At 46.3% G+C, this 22,762-nt stretch overlaps 1 protein-coding gene across 1 annotated transcript in view; it reads left to right on the top strand.

The window, feature by feature from the left end:
- Positions 1–633: 633 nt before the first annotated feature.
- The window catches only part of SLC35F3 (solute carrier family 35 member F3), a gene marked incomplete at its 5' end in the record, with an annotated part of 288,352 nt that continues 266,223 nt past the window's right edge, over positions 634–22,762 (top strand). Inside the window, 2 exons of the mRNA XM_082854972.1 lie at positions 634–686; positions 1,046–1,275. Coding sequence (XP_082711098.1) covers positions 634–686; positions 1,046–1,275 — 283 coding nt within the window. The remainder of the gene's footprint in view (positions 687–1,045; positions 1,276–22,762) is intronic.

Here is a 22,762-nt window from a genome sequence, read left to right as displayed (position 1 = left end):
TTTCTGTCTTTCCAGGTGGTTTTGCTCATTATTTTAGAATGTGGAGACAGAGGAGGAGAGAGAGAGAGAGAAACTGAACTGAACTACTGAACCAGGAACAGAATGATCTGATAGGTCCTAAGAGAGGGGAGGAGGAGCGCGCCCACAGCCCCAGGGTCGCGGGGCGGAGCGCGGGTGCCGCGTGCCGCACGCTGGCGGCGGGAAGGGGGCAGCAGCGCCCCCGCCTGGCTCCCGCGCTCGGGGGCCGGGCAAGTCCCGCCCGCCCAGGTGCCTCGAGAGCGCACTCCGCGGCCGGCGTTCTACCGGATTCGGCGGCTCCCGCGCCTGCCGTGTGCCGGGGCGGCGGCGGCGGCGGCGGCGGCGCAGGCGAGGGGCGTGGCGCCCACTGACCTGCGGCCCGCAGGCTGCAGCGAGCGCCGCGGACCGGCTGGAGCCGGGCTGAGCCGCCGCGCCGGCCTCCCGCCGCACACCGCGGGGGCGCTCGGGGACCGCCGCGCGGGCGCGCACGGGCGGCGCGGGGACCCTCGCCCGGCCTCGCGCCCACCTTCCCAGGGGCCGCGGCCGCGGGCAGCTAAGGCCCGCAGCCCCTCCGCCTCCAGTCTGGGAGCTCCCGGTCCCATTCTGCCATTGCCTATGGGGATCCGAGAGTTTCCCGGCGGCGCACCCGGGGGCAAAAGCATCGCCATGTGAGTAGCGCCCCGCGTGCGGGTGCGCGAGCGGGCGGCCGGGGGCTCTCGGCAGCCGGGACGCCGGGCGGTCTGGGGCTCGGGGGGGGGGCGGCGCGCGCGGTGGAGCTGCTCGGGAAGTTTAGGGCATCCTCTCCCTTTCCACTCGTCCCAACCTGCTCTGCCCCGAAGCTCCCGGCGCCGGGCTCCGGAGACGGGACCCGACGCCCAGGGTGCGGAGGGAGCTGGGGTGCGGTGGGAGCGGGGAAGCGCCGGCCCTGCGGCCGCACCTGACCCTGACGGGACCAGGCTGCGCCCCTGCTCGCCCTCCGATCTCACCGTCCTTCTCTCCCTTCCCGCCCACCTGCCCGCGGCCTCAGTGGTATGAGGAGGTCACCGGACGTCAGCCCCAGGAGACTGTCCGACATCAGCCCCCAGCTCCGGCAGCTCAAGTATTTGGTGGTGGACGAGGCGATTAAGGAGGATCTGAAATGGTCGCGCTCGGTGGAGGACCTCACCAGCGGGCCCGTGGGGCTCACGTCCATCGAGGAGCGGATCCTGCGCATCACCGGCTACTACGGCTACCAGCCCTGGGCGGCGAGCTACAAAAGTAAGACCCCCTCGCCTCATTTCCCCGGTCCGCCGGCGCATCTCCCCCTGCGGCTGGCACGGCGGCCTCGGCAAGCGGGCGCAGCCCCGCGACCAGCCGCCCCGCTCCCCGTCGCTGTCCTGACCGCAGACACCGACCCGGGCTTGCACGTTTTAGGAAGAGGCCCGGAGACGGTTCTCCGGGACCTTTGGGAATATCTGATCCATTTTCTTAAATCCCCTCTCCTTCCCACAGACACCTCTCTGTCTTTATCCCCTTGCGCTTGAGATGTCACAATAAGGAGACAGATTGGGAACTCGGTGTATCCTGCACTGTGTGACTTCTCTGTGGATACGAACGTGTCAGTCGCCCCGGGTCGGGGCTCAGCTGGCTTGGTTAGAGACGACAGACTTAGCACGCCTGGATTTTAACTCTTCCCTGGGTCCCCTAGGCCCCGATGATGGAGGACAATTCTCGGGGCCTTCATTTTAGATGTCATTCACTCCCTTTGCCCCAGGTCTTTAGCTGTCCTCAGTGTGGAGGTTCTATATGGATCATTCTAGCTATTGGCATTTGGTCCCTGAGAGATAAACGGTCGGTGCCAGGTGGAACAGCTGAGACTTTTCTTTGCCAGTGGGCCCCAGCGGATGGCTCTGGCAATGCTGTGATCAGTTATACAGATATTACCTGTGTGACCAGGACTAATGTGGTGGACATTTCTTTCTCTCATTTTGGAAGGGAGAAGTTGGCTATAACAAATTCCAGAACCTATAACTGTAAGCCACAATTCGGTGGCCTCACCACTGTCGTTTGACAAGCAGAAAGAGAGCCGTTTATCACCCAGTCAGTCAAAGAATTGAGTATTGCTTCGTTCCATATGTAATCAAGACTAACAGCTTAATGATTTTGAGATATGGTTTCACCCTTCATGGCTTGAAATCGGAACATATTTTATTGGTCCTTAGGAACAAAAAATCAGGCTTTTGTAAATTAGTCATATTGAGTTCTAAAAATACGTCTCCCTTTAGTTTTTTCATAAAACCCTGGATTCCAAGCCGAAGGTCAGTGGTATGCTAGCAGTCAGCTGGTTACTTTTATTTGCAGGAAGAAACATTAGATTTTAGTGTTTTGTTTCATGCCCTTACTTGTTTTTAAAGGACGGTGGTGATTGCCTTTAACTCTGTATCAGCCTTTAAAAGGTTATCTGCCTCTCCTCTAATCTGCTTCTGCTGCTAAAATTGTAGCTGATAAATTGGCGTTGGATCCCGGAAGGGAGACAAGGGACCATGTTTTCTTTTCAGCTGAGAAAGGTCAGGTATGGGATAAAAGAATGAAAACCCACTGGAAACCATTTCTCTTATAGATAGGGGTAGGACGCTCAGTTTCTATTTACACTTTCTAAATTTCGTTTAGAAATGGTCTGTTTCTTACTTCTCTTCTTAGCTTTCTTAGTAAGAAATTAGAATTGTCTAAAGACAGTTGTACAAATTACAGCCTTCATAGAGTCGTCTATTTAGCCCCTGGAATCATAAGGTTTATCATTGTAATTCTAAATATTTGCAACTGGCCCCATGAGCTTTATAGAAATTTTCACCAAGGCTTGTGACTCTGCAGGGTTGGCGGGGAGCTTTCAGCAGCGATTGACTGTGTTTGCTACAAACACACTTTATAATTAAGGCAGGGGGAAGGCCTGGAAAATGAGTCCCTTGTACCACCAGTGGTATTCTTAAATACCCTCTCTCTGAGGCTTCATTGAAGGAATAAAGGGCAGTCGATAAGGGTACAGTGGTCCTTGTAATCAGAAGAAAATCATCTCACTCCCCCCTCTATTCCTGTGAAGATTCTTCTTTATTCCAAGAGATTTCCTTTTTACTAAGATGCTTTAGGTGACACCTGACATTTTGATGAATGAATTGGACTTTAAATTTAAATTTAGAGAAGCTTATGTTTTATTAATGTAGCCAAAGATGTTTTAAGGTAGTACTTTGGCTGTTTGCTATTTCTACCCAAGTAGAAAAAAATAATAAAGAGGCTTATCTATCTGTTGGTATCAGTGAGTTATTTTGTTTGTCGGTTACTAATCACACTCAGCTAACTGGGAGAGATGATGATTATGAAATAAATATTCTTCTCAGAGTCTCCAGAGTAAGTTATGGGATGTTCCAAGCTTCATCCTTGACATCGTTGTGTCACCTTTGAGTCATCTTTCAAAGTGGCTTCTCTGTGTCCCCACTGAGGGAGTTGACAGTGAGAGTGTCTGGATTAGTTGAGAGTGTAAGTTAGCTGCCTTTGTAGCAGCAGAAATTATTTGAATGACCAAATACTCACTGTTATCCTCTTAAGTTTTAGACTTTGTTTGGGGTGGTGAAGATAAATGAGGTAATTGCAAAGAGTGCAGAAATGATCTTTGTTTGGGATTCTCAGCCCAATCAGTGAGTTGAACAGATTTTATTCTCGACAAGTGACTTCTTGTGAGGAATTGTTTTAAAAAATCCTGAAGACCCCTGGGTCTGAGAGGGTCGGTTTGTATGTAACATTCAACTGAGAATTAAGCTGTTGGTACAAACAAGCAGGTGGGAGGGTTGAATTCCTCTTCTCAGTAGCCACAGTCCTCCGATTCCACATTGCCTGTTTTTGGACCAAAGCCCTGGGCAGTTTTCCTGCAGATTCCTTGGCTTCCCAGCTGCGAGTGTACCCAGAGCCCAGGAGGCACATGGTCCACGGTAGTTGCTCAGTTAATATGGGGTTTTTTAAAAAATAGATTGAAAATTTTTTTTTATTGTGGTAAAAATCACATAACATAAAACATATTACTTCAACCATATTTAACTGTACGGTTCAGTGGCACTAAGTACATTCACATTGTTGTGCAACTCTCACCATCATTCATCTCCCAAATTTTTCACCTTCCTGAACTGAAACTCTGTTCCCATTAAACACTAACTCCCTATTTCCCCTCCCCACCTCCACCGCCGGCCCCTGGCATCTACCAGTGTACCTTCCGAGTCTATGAATTTGACCGTTCTAGGTACCTCGTATAAGTGGAATCAAACAGTATTTGTCTGCACCTAATGTATATTGGAATTCATTCTTAAAGTTAACTAATAAATGTCCTGCAAACAGATTGTACCTTCTTTTTTTCCCCCCCGCTGTGCTGTAAGTTGGCCCTCATCAGCCATCTACTTATACATAGTAGTGTACATACGTCAGTCCATCCTGCCTGCCCCTGCCCCCTTGGTGTCCATATGTTTCTTTCCTACGTCTGTGTCTCTGTTTCTGCTTTGCAGATAGGTTCATCTGTACCATTTTTCTAGGTTCCACATATATGCATTAATATAGGATATTTGTTTTTCTCTTTCTGACCTACCGCGCTCTGTATGAGAGTCTCTAGGTCTATCCACGTCTCTGCAAATAGCGAAGCTTCGTCCCCTTTATGGCCGAGTGGCACTCCAGTGCGCGCCACGTCTTCTTTGCCCACTCCTCTGTTGAGGGGCGCTTAGGTTGCTTCCCTGTCCTGGCCAGTTGCTCAGTTAATATTTGTTGAACGAGTGAGTGGATGTGGCCTGAAACATCGACCTCTGGAAGAGAGAACCTTTGAAGGTACCTTCACAGGGATCTGTATTATTTAATTCTCTTTTTTGGCCGCTCTGCACGGCTTGCAGGATATTAGTTTCCCGACCAGGGATTGAACCCGGGCCCTCGGCAGTGAAAGCGTGGAGTCCTAACCACAGGACCACCAGGGAATTCCCTATTACTTAATCCTTTATGCAGACTTACGTTAGGTTGGAATTGCTTTGCCCTTTCCTTATTCTTCCATGGTAAGTGTCATCCTTGGCTTTCTGAACCATAGACTACACCAGAATCCTTTTTTTTTTTTTTGAATTGTCTAGTTTATTTAAATATAATGAATTACGTTGACTGATTTTCTAATATTAAATAATCTGGCGTGCCTACAGCAAACCCTTATGATGTTTTTGTGTGTGTGTTTTTTTAAATGGAAGTATAGTTGATTTACAATGTTGTGTTAGTTTCTGGTGTATAGTAAAGTGATTCAGTTATACATATATTCTTTTTCATATTCTTTTCCATTATGGTTTATTACGGGATATCGAATAGAGTTCGCTGTGCTATACAGTAGGACCTTGTTGTTTATCCATCTTATGTATGACCCCCCCCCCCTTCCTCCTTGGCAACCGCAATAGGCCAGAATTCTCCATGGCGAGCTTTGAGTTAGCCCAGGGTCTCTCACCTTCAGCGTTACTGACACTTTTTTTTTTACATCTTTATTGGGGTATAATTGCTTTACAATGGTGTGTTAGTTTCTGCTTTATAACAAAGTGAATCAGCTATACATATACATATGTCCCCATATCTCTTCCCTCTTGCGTCTCCCTCCCTCCCACCCTCCCTATCCCACCCTTCCAGGCGGTCACAAAGCACCGAGCTGATCTCCCTGTGCTATGCGGCTGCTTCCCCCTAGCTCTCTACCTTACGTTTGGTAGTGTATATATGTCCATGCCTCTCTCTCGCTTTGTCACAGCTCACCCTTCCCCCTCCCCATGTCCTCAAGTCCATTCTCTAGTAGGTCTGGGTCTTTATTCCTGTCTTACCCCTAGGTTCTTCCTGACATTTTTTTTTCTTAAATTCCATATATATGTGTTAGCATACGGTATTCGCCTTTCTCTTCCCGACTTAAATCCTTTATTATGGGGAGAGGGGATCCTGAACGTGGGAGGGTGTTTAGCAGCACCCCTGGCCTCTAGTTCACACCCCCCCCAAGTTGTGACAACCAAAAGTGTTTACAAACAATGCCAGATGTCCCGTAGGAGTGATGAGAAGCCTTCATTTAGCCTCACCCCAAATTTCTGCTGCAAATGAACTGTCTTCCGTGGAGCAGTAGTGCTAACTGAGCAGGCCTGCCTTTGAATTCTGGGCCTTCTCTTCTCTTCCTTCTTCCTGAACCACTGATTGGGTTTCCAGGAGGGGCCAGGCTAGAATAAACAGCTTTCTGAAAGAGCCCGGTTGCTTGTGCAGTGAACATGATTCCACACCCACTCACTGTAAGTTGATACCCTGGAGAAGGTGCTTCAGAACTCAGAAGAGTTTGGAAAGCTTTTCTAGTGATTTCCTTTCCCCTCCCACCTGTGCCACAGCAGAAGAGAAATGACTGGCTGGAATCTCTTCTGCCTCCCCCTTCCTTTCTTATTCCTCTGGGATAGATCGCAGTTGGGGAGGAGATGGCTGTGGAGAGGAAGGGATGCTTGAAGTAGTGGGTCTTGGAGATCCCAGACACAGGTTCTTATGCAGGATGAAAGGACATCTATATATGCTCCTTTATTTTCATTTATTCATTTAGCAAAGTTTTTGAGAACATTTATGATGCCCATGGCTGAGGTGTGCCCTTGTCGAGAGACAGAAATCCACACACATTGTTCACAGTTAGCAGGGATGCGTTACTTAGCAAAAGGTTTCCCTAAAGGACGTTTTCAAACAGTGAGCTCACAAACTTCTCTAGTAAAGAAACTTCCTAGGAATAGCTTTTGGAGCTATACACTTGACTCCTGAGTGGGCTGATTAGTACTTCATGGTGCTGGTATGTGCAAATACAAATGATTTTTTTTTTTTTTAAATGCTGATGGGTTTAGTTTGTAAGTCACTTTTAGAGTAGACGGTAGGCTAATCCCAAATGACCACCCCATCTCCAGCCTATCCCACCGGGCCTGCCGTTGGCGACTTGAATCAAGGTTAAGAGCCTGAGGATTACTGAGCAAAACCCAGTTTATTTGGGGGGAGGTTTCATAGTTCAAGCGGAGAAAACGGGAGGGCATTGAATAGCTCACCTAGTGACAAGGAAATCGCATGTTTCAGGATCCTCCAGGTTTCCAGTGTTAGGAAGGGTTTGTGAGGTGAGGGGGGGAGGTTTATGGAGAAGGACAATCTTTCTACTTCTGTGTGCCCTTTCAGACCAGACCATGAGTAGATGTTGCTTATGTGGCTTCCAGTGATAACTGGAACAGTGGCTCGTAGTACAATTGAATTCATGGTGAGCAACTTCTGTTTGATCCTCCCAAGATAGTAAAGGTCAGGTCAGCAATTCAAAAATGACCCACTTGGAAGAGCTGTATAATTTGGTTGTAAAAGTTTATTCTAGAATGGAATTCTTTTTCATAATCTTTTGCATTATGGTTTATTACAGGATATTGAATATAGTTCCCTGATATTGAATATAGTTTATTATAGGATATTGAATATAGTTTCTGTTACGGTTTATTATAGGATATTGAATATAGTAAGACCTTTTTGTTTATCCATCCTATATATAATAGTTTGCATCTTCTAATCCCAAACTCCCAATCCATCCCTCTTCCACCCCCTCTCCTCCTTGGCAACCACAAGTCTGTTCTCTATGTCTGTGAATCTGTTTCTGTTTCATAGATAAGTTCATTTGTGTCATATTTTAGCTTCCACATGTAAGTGATATCATATGATATTTGTCCCTTTCTGTCTGACTTACTCCACTTAGTATGATAATCTCTAGGTCCATCCATGTTGCTGCAAATGGCATTATAGATTGAAAAGATTTTAAAAGGAAAAAAGTTGGAGGGGGCGGGGGTAGGGTGGGGAGGGCATAGAGCATAACATTTTCTGATGTCTCAGAGCATCAGTTTTATTCATGAATATGAATCCGTGCTAACAATTTAGTAAATAGCTTTCTGAGATTTGAGAAGATTACAATGCAGAACTCTTCTTTTTGAAGGGAGCACATTTCTCCCCAGTACACTCAGATCATTGACGGGGAGTTATAAGCCCTTTGCAAATGGTCCAGATTCTCACCTCCAGGAAAAGCCTAGTCTTCCTGGCTTTGGAAGAGGCTTGGGCAAAGAGATTTCTCACTGTTCTTCACAAGTCTATCCTGAGTGTCTACAAAGTGCCTAGTCTGAAATAAAACACTCCAGTGTTGAGTGTTTCTCCTTTTCTTAAGCAGCTGGAAAAAATCAGGTGAGTTGCATTAAAACAATGAATCCACATGTGTATGAGCCATTGAACTCTGTTAAGTGTTTCACTGAGCATTGATAAGGATGCTGACTGAATCATAGCCTCTCATGAAGGAGGGGACCACTGCAGTTTTTTCTGTGTTGTCGGGAGAAGCAGAGGGAATAGAATCCACACGGGGAGCTCTCTTCACATCCCAGCAATGTCTCTGCTGGCAAGTTACTCACCTCTGTGAGCCTCTGTTTTCTCATCTACAAAATGGGGGCGAATATAACTGCTTTTCAGGATGATCATGAGGATGAAATGAAATAATGAATATCTAGCATCTAGCCCTTTGCCTGGCATCCATAAATGCGCCTTTATTTTCATTTATTCACTTCGCAAACTTTTTGAGCATGTACCAGAATATACAGATAAGTGATGGGAGACAAGACTTCTTTTTTTTTCTTTATTAAGTAGGAAATGTGGAGTAATCTGTTATTCATAAATTTCAGTATTTATAAGACATTCTAAAAAAGAAAAGCAAGAATAGAAAGACAAGAAGATTCTTAAAAATTTCTTAGCCTACTTTTTAATAGGATTGAATCTTCTGAATCTGCAGGAAAACACAGAAGAAATTAATAATAAACTTCAGTCTGACATATTTTCTAATTCTATGCAAAAATGAGAAAAGTCTAAAATACCATTTTATACTGTGCATGAATTACTACAAGACAGTTTACAAATTATTTGTATTGGGAAACGGGTTCTTGCCTTCAAATCTTACAGACTGGAGGGAGAGGAAAGTGAAATAATAGGGCTCTGGAGTGGTGAGTTTCAGGTCAGAAGCTGGAGGAGTAATAAACCACAGGAAGTGGGTGGAGGGGAGGTTTGCGTTTCAGGCAAAGGCACAGTATAAGCACAGCAATGTACACGAGCTGTTACTGGAAGGTCATCCAGCTTGACTGGAACATAGCGTCATAGAAATGTACAAGATGAAGTTGGACTGTAAATGGAAACTGACATTATGCTCTGGTCATTTGACGTGTGTCATCAGGAGGGCCATTAAGGCAGAAATGCCACCTTACTCATCCAAGGCCCAGTCTGAGCGTCACTTCTCCCAGGGAGCCTCCCTGACCGCGTTGGATCCGGTGAGGTGTCCTTGTTTGGGCTCCCATGGTGCTGTCACTTCCCATACATATTGTCATGGCTAGTTTAATCGTGTGGCTGAAACCTACAGGTGGAAAGCTCTGCGAGGGCAGGGCTCTTTCCCATGTCGCCAGCCCCTCAGTGTGGTTCTTGGAACGTAGAACTGTGATGATTCTATCCCCAGATCACAGAGTGTCCCTGGCACCTAAATCGATAAACATTTGTTTAATGTACTAACGGAAGGCCATTTACACGCAACAGAAACAGTTCCTAAGCATCTCCATTTCTGTGGGGGTCTTCCAGAATTATCCTGCATAGAACACTTCTGATTGCCTTTCTCAGTCAAGAAGTGGGACGCCCACTGCTTGGTCACCTAAAAACACTGACAAGCAATCTCCCTGCTAGAGCTTAATTAGTCAGTCTCACGCCAGAGTGTTTTGCCTCATTCTGATAACCTCACTTTAAAAGCAGTTTGGGGGCTTCCCTGGTGGCGCAGCGGTTGAGAGTCCGCCTGCCGATGCAGGGGACGCGGGTTCGTGCCCCGGTCCGGGAAGATCCCACATGCCGCGGAGCGGCTGGGCCCGTGAGCCATGGCCGCTGAGCCTGCGCGTCCGGAGCCTGTGCTCCGCAACGGGAGAGGCCACGACAGTGAGAGGCCCGCGTACCGCAAAAAAAAAAACAAAAAAAAAAGCAATTTGGAAGAAATGAACAGGGAAGAAGAGAAAATGGATCAGTGGGATTTAAAAACGTGTTCTGTAGGCAAGGTTTAAATATTGGGGGAGAGAGAGGTGAATCAGGCAAACAGCATGTCTTTATGAGAACAATTGGAGTGGACGCCTTCCCAGCTCACTGAAACCCCCTTAACTGCCCTGCACCGTGTCTTCAGGGTGTGCCCTTAGCATCCATCACCTTCCTCCTGGACACTGTAGATTAGATTGGGGTGGACCCTTGACCCACAGTCACTTGATCAATATCTCCCTCCTGGAATTTGAGATTAAAACCAGGAGATTGTGGTCTAGTTGGTGTGGTCTTTTAAGTGGAGGAGAAGCTATGAGGGAGCTAGCCTGGCTTTCGTGTGGAGGGAGAGGCAGAGAAAGCTGGTCCACGTAGAGGGAAGAATAGAGCAGGTGTGTAAGCAACCCAGAGAGGGCCTTGACGTTTTCCTGCACTCCACGCTGGGTACCGTTTCCCTCCAACGTCAAGATCTTGCTGTAGTGCCTCCTCCGAGCTCCAGGAGACACCACTGTTGCAAGGGAACAGTCCCTTCCTGTGAAGTGAGCGGAAGCTAAGTTTTGTCCCGTGCAACTGCAGACTCCTAGCTGAGGAAGATTTCTGAGCCACTTCTGCTCAGGCCCACGTAGGACAGAACAAGGATGTACATAAACAAAGAATTTTTCATTGGAAATGAGAAATCCCTTCCTGACTGCTGAGATAAAGAAGGTCCTGGAGCCTCCGTCACTGGAGAGCTGCAAAAAGAGGTGGACACCCAGCACCCCAGGTGCATTGAGTATTTCCTTACCCTGTGTCAGGGAATTGAAGTCGATTTTTTTTAAATACATGATGTCTTTTGGTTCAATTCTTTGGTGGATATGCATTGATCAGTAGAGCAATAGACCAGTTTTGTTTTCTTATCTTATTGCAAAGCCTAGAAAGGGACTGGGGCAATTAGGAATCTGGTCAGTTCTTTTGGTTAATGATGGTGACAAGCCCTTGAACAATTGCCTGGGACGTGGGCACATTTTTCTCTTATGCGGCTGGAGGTAGCCTTAATTTATGACAGCCTTCGAGATGGTAGGAAATAAATTGCTTCTCTCAGGTGATTTGCAGCCCCGAAGGCTCAAGGCTGTTACGGAGCCCTGCGACAGAGAGATACTCAGTGTAACCTCTCAGAACCGTTTTCCAGTTGTGATACGTGTTTGCTGTGACGTTCACGTTTGCTGCTTGTCAGTCTGCTGCACGTCACCCATAGTACTTGACTAGATAAGAATTTCTTAGGAGAGTTATTTTTATCCTTTTTCATCATCGAGTTTGTACCATGTAGTGTTGTAAAAGCTTGCATATATCCTCAGTTTTATTCAGAAGGGCCAGAAGATGCTACTTAATGAATACCATCTTTCCTTCCTTCATTTTCTTTTTAGAAATTGTTTGCTCATTTTCAGTGAATGTATATGAAGATGTCCTGTCCGTAAAGAAAGTATATAATTACGATCGTAGGCATGAAACAGTTCGGTTTTGTCTATGCAGTGTCCGTCTCACGCCGTGCACGTGTGAGAGTTTAAGAAACACTCTATCGACAAGTGCGTTATGCCGGCATTCGATAACGAGGAAGGACTTGAACTTCCCACCTCTATACCATTTTTTTAAGAGAAAGAATGAAATCGTTTGGAGACCATTTAAATGCCATAACCCAGAGCAGCAGATCTCAAGGGTTTATCCAAACTCTTTCCTTTGAAGTCAGCATTTGGTTTTTTTTTTTTTTTTTTTTTTTTTTTTTTTTGCGGTACGCGGGCCTCTCACTGTTGTGGCCTCTCCCGTTGCGGAGCACAGGCTCCGGACGCGCAGGCTCAGCGGCCATGGCTCACGGGCCCAGCTGCTCCGCGGCATGTGGGATCTTCCCGGACCGGGGCACGAACCCGCGTCCCCTGCATCGGCAGGCGGACTCTCAGCCACTGCGCCACCAGGGAAGCCCTCAGCATTTGGTTTTATTAAATCTTTAACGTGAACCTTTTTGGTAGGTGTGTCTGATTTTATGCTGTCGGTGTGTTTTCAGTTCCATGTCAGTGAAATTTACGTGATTCGAATTTATTCTAAAAACACTAGGAAAACTAGTAGCGGCGCATGCGTCTTTGTGTTTGTTCTGTCTGTAACCTGCATGTGTCTTGTGTATCTCTCAGAATGCATGGAAGAGTTTCAGTGTGGTGGCTGGAAGGTGGAGAGGGGAACACCTTCAGACCAGACCCCACTGCCACAGTTCTCCCTCTTGAGGAGCCTGCAGGCCAGGCAGGGGCTTCAGAAAACACTGTATGAAGTTTCAAACACTACTGTGGAAGGGTTCATTGGCCAGTGGTTTGGAAACAGATCAAACAATGGAACCTGCTGTGAGTGCATATTCGTTGATCCATTCATCCACCCATCCATCCCTCCAATCACTCACTCGCTCGCTCGTTCATTCAGATAGTTCACTGCTTCTAATAGGCAGTAAATATTTTCACTGCTAAGATAAACGTACACTACATATATGGCGTATTTCCTAGAAAATCACAGAGCAGGGAGACAAGACAGACATCTCCTCCTCCATGAAGTCCCATACTTTCCTTGTTTTGGGGCCATCTCACAGGTGGATGACATGTTTCTTTTGGTGCCTCCCCAGCTAAACATCTTGGGGTATTTTGGGTGCACGTTGACCAGCCTTACACTAAACTCTACTATATACATATTATTGCGTAATATTTTATGACGGGCACCGTGAACAGCTAGTTGGCGTCAGGATAGGGTCTGAGCCTCAGGGAAGTTGTTTTTCTCTTCCTTTGGAAACTTGAGTTCTGCTGTTGTAGTGAGAGTTCTAATTTGTTCTTTCGTTTTAGCCCAGGCATGAGACATTTTTTCTTTTTCCTGTAATCATGCAACAACAAAGATTTTGGACTGAGTTGATGAGATTAAGCTACTAAGCCCACACGTTGTTTCTTCCCTAATGTTTTCTGCTGCAGGCATTCCGTTTCTTTCCAGCTCTGAACAAAGCTAGCCTGAGACCTGAGACGTTTTTCTTCCTCTCACTAGGGTCCTCACAGAAATAGCAGTAGACTGGATTTCAAGGGAGTGGGGATTTGCTTCCAGCTCTGCATGTTCTATCCCGTGTTGCTGCCTGTTCTGCTTATATGCTGTTGCTCCAGTTCCTTTAAGAGAAGATCCCCACGTCCGTAGAAATACTCCTTTAAAGCTGTTCTCTTGGTTGTTCAGCTTAAGAATCATAACACTGTCCAGTTCTTCTAGATGTGAAGGGAGTGATATTTCTAAGAGGCATCTCTACTTTTCTCTGTTAATAAAAATCAAAACGGGGCTTCCCTGGTGGCGCAGTGGTTGGGAGTCTGCCTGCCGATGCAGGGGACGCGGGTTCGTGCCCCGGTCTGGGAGGATCCCACATGCTGCGGAGCGGCTGGGCCCGTGGGCCATGGCCGCTGAGCCTGTGCATCCGGAGCCTGTGCTCCGCAACAGGAGAGGCCACAGCAGTGAGAGGCCCGCGTACAGCAAAAAAAAAAAAAAAAAAAAAAAAAAATCAAAACGTCCTGATTTACGTGCCTGTTACTTTGAATATAGATATATGTATATATGTATTTTATTGAAATATAGTTGATTTACAATGTTGTAGTTTCAGGTGTCCAGCAAAGTGATTCAATCATATATATAATATATGTATATATAATTTTTGTTTTGTTTTGTTTTCAGATTCTTTTCCCTTATAGGCTATTACAAAACATTGAGTATAGTTCTATGTGCTATACAGTAGGTCCTTGTTGGCTATCTGTTTTATACATAGTAGTGTGTTTATGTCAATTCCAAATTCCTAATCTGTCCCCTGATCCAATCGTAAGTTTGTCCTCTATGTCTGTGGGTCTGTCTCTATTCTGTATACAAGTTCATCTGCATCATTTTTTTTTAGATTCCACATATAAGTGACATCATATGATATTTGTCTTTCTCTATCTGGCTTACTTCACTCAGTATGATAATCTCTAGGTCCATCCACTTTGCTGCAAATGGCATGATTTCATTCCTTTTTATGGCTGAGTAGTATTCCGTTGTATAAATATACCACATCTTCTTTATCCATTCATCTGTCGATGAACTAAATTTAGGTTGCTTCCATGTCCTGGCTATTGTGAATGGTCTGCAGTGAATGTTGGGGTGCATGTATCTTTTCGAATTATGGCTTTCTCCAGATATATGCCCAGGAGTGGGATGGCTGGATCATATGGTAGCTCTGTTTTCAGTTTCTTAAGGAACCTCCATGCTGTTCTCCATAGCGGCTACACCAACTTACATTCCCACCAACGGTGTATGAGGGTTCCTTTTTCTCCACACCCTCTCCAGCACTCATTATCTGTAGACTTTTTGATGATGGCCATTCTGGCTGGTGCTAGGTGATCCTGGAACCACTTCCCCATGTGTGGATGAGTCTAAGACTCAGGGATGAGTTTGCGCTAAAATATAGGATGAGGTTGAGTTGTTGGAGGACAGTGTCTAGCTCCCTCCTCCTTTCCTGTCTTGCTCGCCTCCTTCCTAGGCCCCCACCTTCTCTTTGAACTGCGCACATGGAAGTCTGAGCGTGGAGAGGAGGCTGTGCGTCTTTGGAACTGATGCTTCCTAATGGTCAGCAAGTGACCAAAAGTCCCTCGAATCAGTACCTAGGGACCTGGATTTCTCTACTGTTTTCTGTTGCTGTGGCTTCTGTAGGGGAGGGAGGTGGCTTAGTCAGCTGGGGTCCCTTGGCCACCTTGCCCTTGATGAAAGGCCAGGAGGTGACAAGATAATAGTTACCTTCTAGTGGCTTCCGTCTCTGGTCCCAAGGCCTCAGCAGCGTACTGAGACTGCCTCATTTTCTGTGTAGAGGTGTCTGTGTTGCTTTGGGGGAAACAGAATAAAGAGAAAACACACTATTGTTTTCCTTTACATTTTACTCTCTGAATAGTACCTCACTTCTGATATTTCTGGTCACCAAATGTGTGGTAGTTTTTCCCATACCAGACAATTCTGTGACACCAGCTGGGTGTGCTACAATTTAACTCATTTCTGACACTGTCTATCTGGAGATGGCATCAGATCCCACAGGCTAAGGGCTCTGTCCCACAAGACTGCCCCTCACTTCAGATGCCAATCACTAGTAGAGATTCCTACAGTCCCCTCCTTGGGTTCATTTAAGTTGCTAAAGTGGCTCACAGAACTCAGGAAAACAATTTACTTACTAGATCATCTGTTTATCATGAAAGGATGTAACTTAAGAACAGCCCAGTGGAAAGATGCGTAGAGCAAGGGATGTGGGAAGGGGCACAGAGCTTCCATGCCCGCTCTGGGTGACCACCCTCCCAGCATCTCCACATGCTATGTCCATCAGTCTGGAACTTTCCAAACTCCCTCCTCTTGGGTTATTTTGGAAGCCCCATTACCTAGGTGTGACTGATTAAATCATTGGCCAGTGGTGGTTGATTCACCCTCCAGTCCCTCTCCTCTCCTGGAGATGGGGGTAGGTGGGACAGAAAGTAAGAACCCTCTAGTGAATTGGTTCCCTTGGCAACCAGCCCCCATCCTTACGGACTTTCCAAAAGTCACTTCATTAACATAAACTCAGGTGTGGTTGAAAGAGGCTTGCTGTGAATAACAAAAGACATGTTTCCTGTTTTTATCACTTAGGAAATTCCAAGGGGTTTAGGAGCTCAGTGCCAGAAATGGGGATGAAAACCAAATACATATTTTTTACTATAAATCACAATATCACCCATAGGTATGAAAGACATTTTGGAGGCAATTGGAGGAAATTTGAATGTCTACAGTTTATTAAATTATTTTATGGAATATTGTTATTTTTCTTGGGCTTAATAATATTAGCGTGGTCACATAGGAGAATGTCCTTATTCCTAAGAGATACTGAAGTATTTAGGGATAGAGTGTTGTTATGTTTGTCATGTACTTTAAGTAGTTCAACAAAATCAATTCTAGATCGATAGTTAGACTGAATGACAGATGAACAGAATGTGGTGAAATTGTAATTTTTGGTGAATCTGAATATTAGATATATGTGTGTTCATTGGACTGTTTTCTCAGCCTTTCGGTAAATGTGAACATTTTTGAAATAAAAATGTCGTTGTTTCAGCCAATGGCATAGCATAGCCCAGGCCTTAAAGGGTTAGAGTTATTGTAACCGAGACCCTACCTTAAGGGGCCTCCCCAGGACAGACCCTTCCCCCATATCCTCTGCTGTAGCTCCTCTCTGAAGCACCCAAATAATACTACCTCATGCATATTTCCTGAGTAGTTCTACAGATGCTAAGACCACCACCAAATGGAAGAAATTCACTACTCAATGATCAGGAGCCCCCAGACCTACTGGCACCTAAAGACCCCTGTGACACCACCCTGTTACCTCACCATCGGCCAATCAGAGAATTGTGCACAAGCTCATCACATACCCTGCAACCCCCCGTTCCTTCACCTGGCCTTTAAAAATGCTTTGCTGAAACCCTTTGGGGAGTTTGGGGCTTTTGGGGCGTGAGCCACCCGTTATCCTTGCTCGGCCCTGCAACAGACCTTTCTCTGCTCCAAACTCTGACGTTTCGGTTTTTTTAGCCTTGCTGTGCATTGGGCACAGGGACTTGTAACATTATTATATCAGAATTTATCCAAAAGCAGGGAGAATTGTGTGCACTCTGACATGTTGTCTCAGGGAAGGTGGAGGTTCTACACTTCCCAGGCAGCGCTGTCACTGGTTCCCTCCAGCATTTCAGTGCTGGTGCGGTCTTCCAGGTAGGACTGAACCCAAGTGTTATGGTCTGAGTGTTTTTGTCCCCGGAAAATGTGCATGTTGAAGTCCTAACCCCCAGTGTGATGGAATAAGGAGGTGGGCCTTTGGGAGGTGATTAGGTCATGAGGTGGTGCCTTCATGAATAGGGTTAGTGCCCTTCTAAGAAGAGTGCAGAGAGCTAGGTCACTCTCTTTCTACCATGTGAGGACACAATGAGAAGATGGCCATCTACAGCCCGGAAGAGGGCTTTCACCAGAACCCAACTGTGCTGGCATCCTCATGTCAAACTTCCAGCCTCCAGAACTGTGGGAAATGAATTTCTGCCGCTCAGTCTGTGGCACCTGTGATAGCAGCCCGAACCGACCAAGACCCTCAGGGGCATCTGCCTTGGTCCCCATCCCCCACCTCTGGCCACATCACTGTCCCCCAAACATGCTCTTCAGCGGGATGTGTTTGTGGCATAGATCGTTTTCATCAATGTATACCTATCCCCAAACTCATCCATTTGCATACGTGAAATATGTATGGCTTTTTGTATGTTAATCGTACCTCAATATAAAGTGTGTTTTTTATAACCTTTAATTTAATTTTTAAATTGTTTTGGCTGCACTGCTGTGTGCGGGCTTTCTTTAGTTGTGGTGAGCGGGGGCTACTCTTCGTTGAGGTGCTCGGGCTTCTCCTTGGGGTGGCTTATCTTGTTGCAGAGCACGGGCTCTAGGCACGCGGGCTCAGTAGTTGTGGCTCACGGGCTTAGTTGCTTTGCGGCATGTGGGATCTTCCCGGACCAGGGATTGAACCCATGTCCCCTGCATTGGCAGGCTGATTCTTAATCACTGCACCACCAGAGAAGTCCTGCGCTCTTGTTTCTTGACTCTTCCGCCCTTGTCTCTGCATCCCCTCTCTTCCCTGATTAGCAACTGTTTGAACCTGCTTCTTGGAACTCAGAGAAGGTCGTAGAGGCGGAATGAAGCCTATTTCCTGTAATCAAGAAATGGGGGACACAGAAAGGCTTTTGTGCCCAGGAGCCCCCCAGGGTTCTGTTGGGTTTCAACCACTCAGGGATCATATTCTGCCTCAAGGTGAATGCATGAGAATTAAAGGCATTATTATAAGTTATGGGGGGGGGTTCCCTTGTTAAAAAAGGGAAGATCTTCTCCTTAAGAATAAGAGAAAGGGAGACTCTTTTGGAATCCTCAGTGGAACAGAGAAAGCAGAAATGCTAAAGTGTATTAAGGCCAAGGCTCCTTGAGCTGGGGGTGGGAGAGATTGATTGGTTTCAGAATCAAGTCTGCTTGCGAGGTTGCAGGAAGAGTATTGAGTGGGAGGCAAGAGTGGGGTTTGAATTTCAAACAGTTTTTATGAGAAGAAGCCTGTGTGAAGGTGCTAAGCTGAGGGAGGAGAGGTGACAGGTACCTTATAGAGCTGCTGCGGACATCTTTGTAGTTGTGTTAGAAGAATACTGGCACCCATTTCTTTTGGATATATATCCAGGAGGGGAATCCCAGGGTTGTAGTGTCATGGCAGACAAACTTGAAGATGTTCCGCATTGATGCCCGCTTCTGATGTTCAACCCTTGAGTAATTCCCTCCTTCTGAGTGTGGGTGGGACCTGTGACTTGGTTCTAACCAACAGAATGTGACAGGTGATGGGACATCCCTTCTGTGATCGTGTTGTGTTACGTGAGATTCCATTTTGCCAGCAAACTTGCTTTAGATCTTCTCTCTCCAGCCTTGATGAAAGGATTGGCCATATTGGGAGGCCTGTGTGACAAAGAACTGCAGGTGACCTTTAATACTTGAGGATGGCCTCTGGCTGGCAAAACGGAAGCTCTCAGCCTTACAGCCACAAGGAGCTGAAGGCTGCCCTACAGCCGTACGAGTGGAAAAGCAAATCTTTCCCTAGCTGAGCCTTGAGGTGAGAACCAGTCCTGGACCAAATCTTTGATTAATTATGTTGAACACTCAACCATGGTAGATTCAGCGTTTGCATTTCAAAGCTTGGCAGATAAGAGAAAATGCAGTTCCAGTTTCTAACGCAGCTCTTAAAGAAAATGAGGATTTCCTTTTGGGCCACAGGAGTACCCAGTCCTGGGGTCACACTTCTTAGGGAGCAGAATAGGTGACCAGGAGACTTAACGTGGCTTTCACTGCATTGTTTCCGTAAGACAGTTTTTAGGGCTTTGAATAAATTCCTTGCAGCCTTTGTGATGAGCAGCTCTGCAGAGATGGTGCCGACAGATTAAATCTGGTGGGGAGCTCTTCTTGGGGGTGAGAGAGGAAATAGAAGTGGAGAAAATCTGAGAGGTTGTTGAGAGGACCAGCTCTGGGGAGTCGCCCCTTTAAGAGCAATTGATAAGGGAAGCTTCTGCACCCCAGAAAGTGCTTTATTCTACCACTGCCAGTTTCTCCTGTACGCAGTCGTCCCTGGGAGCAGCTGATCAGGTGTCAGAGGGGGAAGGACCCAGCTGTCCTTGGTCTCCATCCCCCTCTGCCAGGGCAGCAAGAGTTTCCTTTGATTTCTGGCGGGAAAGTGAGGTATGATTGGCTTTTTGATTTTGTTTTTCTTCTTGCTGCAAAGAGGTGTTATAATTTCCCACCCGGCCAGCTGTGGAAGCCAGAGGTCTGGGACAAGGACCGTTGAACAGCCCACTCATAGAACCCTCGTACTTTTATGTGGTTCTCTGAGTACCTTTGAAGTTGGTAAGCTTTGCAACAGAGGATTATCCCAACACGTACTGTATGATTCCATCTATATACAGTTCAAAAGCTGGCACGACTACTCTGTGGCGATGAAGTTTGGAAGAGTGGTTACACTTAGGGTTTATGGGCTGGGAAGGGGCGTTCGGGAGCCTTCTTTCTGGTGTGGTGCAAATACTCCATGTGGGAATCTGGGTGGCAGGGTATATGTGTGTAAAAGGGTCTGTGGGTGGAAAAGTGTATCACGTGCTTCGCTGTTTGTGTTATAACACCGTAAACATCTCTTTTAAAAAGGTGGTCACTGGGGGGGAGGGGACTCGTCTCTATGGAGACGTTGGTGCCTGGATGGGTCAGGTTGTTTATGGAGGATGGTGACCGTTGAGGACCTCTGGAAATCAGAACTGGAAATTACAGCTCTGGCTCTGCTGTTGTCATTGTCATGGTTCCACTGAAATCCTGAATAGCAGGGTCGCTCTAAAACATAGTCCCACTTGTCTTGGACATCTAGATGTTTGTAAATAGAGGCAGGTCTCATTTTTCCCTTCTTAAAGGAAGGCCACTTTTCTTCTCTTTTTTGCAAAGTCAACTCACAGATTTAGATACTGCTTTAGTGCGGTGAAAGTTCTGAAGAAGTGTGTGCCTAAAGAAAACCATAGGTTTTGGCTCTTTTTTTTTTTTTTCTGTACGCAGGCCTCTCACTGCTGTGGCCTCTCCCATTGCGGAGCACAGGCTCCGGACGCGCAGGCTCAGTGGCCATGGCTCATGGGCCCAGCCACTCTGCGGCATGTGGGATCTTCCCGGACCGGGGCACGAACCCGCGTCCCCTGCATCGGCAGGCAGACTCTCAACCACTGCGCCACCAGGGAAGCCCTGGCTTTTTAAGTAATGGCGAGGCCATAGTAAAAATAATTGGGGCTTTGGATATGAGCCTTTGTGCCGTACCTCACCATCATTTTACTACTTACTAGTTTTCCCCGAGGAGATGACAGAGGTTGGTGAAGCACAAATTGCTTCACTTAAAAGTTTTATCCATGTTAATGGCAAATTGTTTATAGAAGAAGCAGCTAAAGCTAAGGGTTGAGGGCTTTTCTTTGTTTAAATTTCTGTGCTTCAATTAACTCCAGCCAACTTACTGTTGGCTATAATTTTGGATACCATTTTCTCTGTGAATTCTGGTCTTCAGAAAATTGCACACGCAAAGCGGAAGTTTGCAAAATGTAGTCTAAACGCCTGTTATCGAAAGAATCAGGTCCTGTTGCTCACCGCTTACGAAATTAATACTCACAGAAAGGAAAAGTGCCTTTAATCGGAATGTCGGCAATCTGGGGAGGTGGTGGACTCGGTGTCCCCCCAAAACTACCTCCCAAGATTCTGCTCAGCCATGAAAGCTTTTAAAGGGAAACAGGGAGGTCATCTCAGTGGATCATTGAGAATAGGGGGTCAGAGTCGTCGCCATACCCCACTGCGTGCAGGCGTGTGTGCAGGCTTGTTGACGTCTTGTGATTTTCCCTAGATGTTATCTTGTTCACACAGTTTGGCGACACAGTTTGTTCGCAAGATTACTGAAGGGGAAGCTAGGGAAGAGATCCGGCCATCTGTTCATTACTTATTCTTCATTTCCACTTTGACCTGCAGAAAGAACCGACAAGTTAGGCAAAGTAACGTGTGATTTAAAGATTTGAAAGCTGTGCTTGGGCAGGAGATGAGTAGAGCATGGGGGTGCCGTGTTTAAAAGTTAGTTACCATATAGCTTTGCTAAAGTGACAAGAAAAGGGGCTTCCTGCTGAGGGGTGGTTTCCTGCAAAGAGCTGCTAACAAGCCTGTGATTTTTTTAAAAATTGCAAAATATACTCAATATACTTAGAGCCATACTTTTACTACTATTCTTTACATGTTAAGAAGGATGATAGAGGATATCAATTATTCATCTAAGGAGTTGAAGTATGTCCTCAGGTTCAGATGTGCCCAGGCTATAGAATGGATGCATATTTTATCCTATGAATCACAAGTGATCTCGATCCATGGGAGCTTCCCTGAGTAAAGTTTTAGAGAAAAGTGAAGGCCCCAGGGATCTATATCCAGATCCTCACTTCCCAACACTTTTTTTTTTGTTTTGTTTTTTGTTTTTGCGGTACGCGGGCCTCTCACTGTTGTGGCCTCTCCCTGTTGTGGCCTCTCCCGTTGCGGAGCACAGGCTCCGGACGCGCAGGCTCAGCGGCCATGGCTCACGGGCCCAGCCGCTCCGCGGCATGTGGGATCTTCCCGGACCGGGGCACGAACCCGTGTCCCCTGCATTGGCAGGCGGACTCTCAACCACTGCGCCACCAGGGAAGCCCCCCAAGACATTTTTGCTGCTTGTGTTTCCATTACGTTTGCTACTCGATCTTTTCTATGCACTTGACTTCCTTATTCTTAAAAGAAGTCTTTATAAAGCCACTTATGTCATCCAGATAGTTTCCCTGATACTAACTAGTCAGCTAGATGGGTTACACTATTGAGTTACACAGCCCATATGTATTTAAGTTGCTTTTAAAAAAACTACCATTAGGCAAGATAAAAATTAAAATTTTACCAGGAATATTTTAATGAGCTGTTTAAGAAAGTTTTTAAAATTTTTTATCTTACATTGGAGTCTAGTGGATTTACAGTGTTGTGTTAGTTTCAGGTGTACAGCCGAGTGATTCAGTTATACATATACATGTATCTATTCTTTTTCAGATTCTTTTCCCATATAGATGATTACAGAACATTGAGTAGAGTCCCCTGTGCTCTACTGAAAATGAGCTATTTTAAAAAGACATTCTCTGGAATTCCCTGGTGGTCCAGTGGTTAAGACTCGTGTTTTCACTGCCTAGGGCCCGGGTTCGATCTCTCTTCTGGGAGCTAAGATGTCACAAGCCGCGCAGTCAAAAAAAAAAAGGCATTCTCATTGAAGTAAAATATCCATAATGAAATGAGTGTAAGTTTTAAGTGTGTAGCTCGATGGATGAATTTTTACCAAACGAATATACTCACGTTTTCCGTATCCGGATCAAGACACAGAATGTTATAGGCATGTAGACTGTTTATTTTTGTGACACCTGCATGGGTGCTCTCCTCAATTTTAAAGTGATCAAAAAAGCCACAAGCTTTCATTCTGTTGCGAAGGTGGCTTCCTGCAGACGTGAAAGATGTTTTG

This window comes from Leucopleurus acutus (assembly GCF_964270905.1).
Source record: "Leucopleurus acutus genome assembly, chromosome: 14".
Classification (NCBI taxonomy): domain Eukaryota; kingdom Metazoa; phylum Chordata; class Mammalia; order Artiodactyla; family Delphinidae; genus Leucopleurus; species Leucopleurus acutus.
Note: the sequence above shows the minus strand (reverse complement) of the source record. Positions and strands in the feature narration are given on the sequence as shown.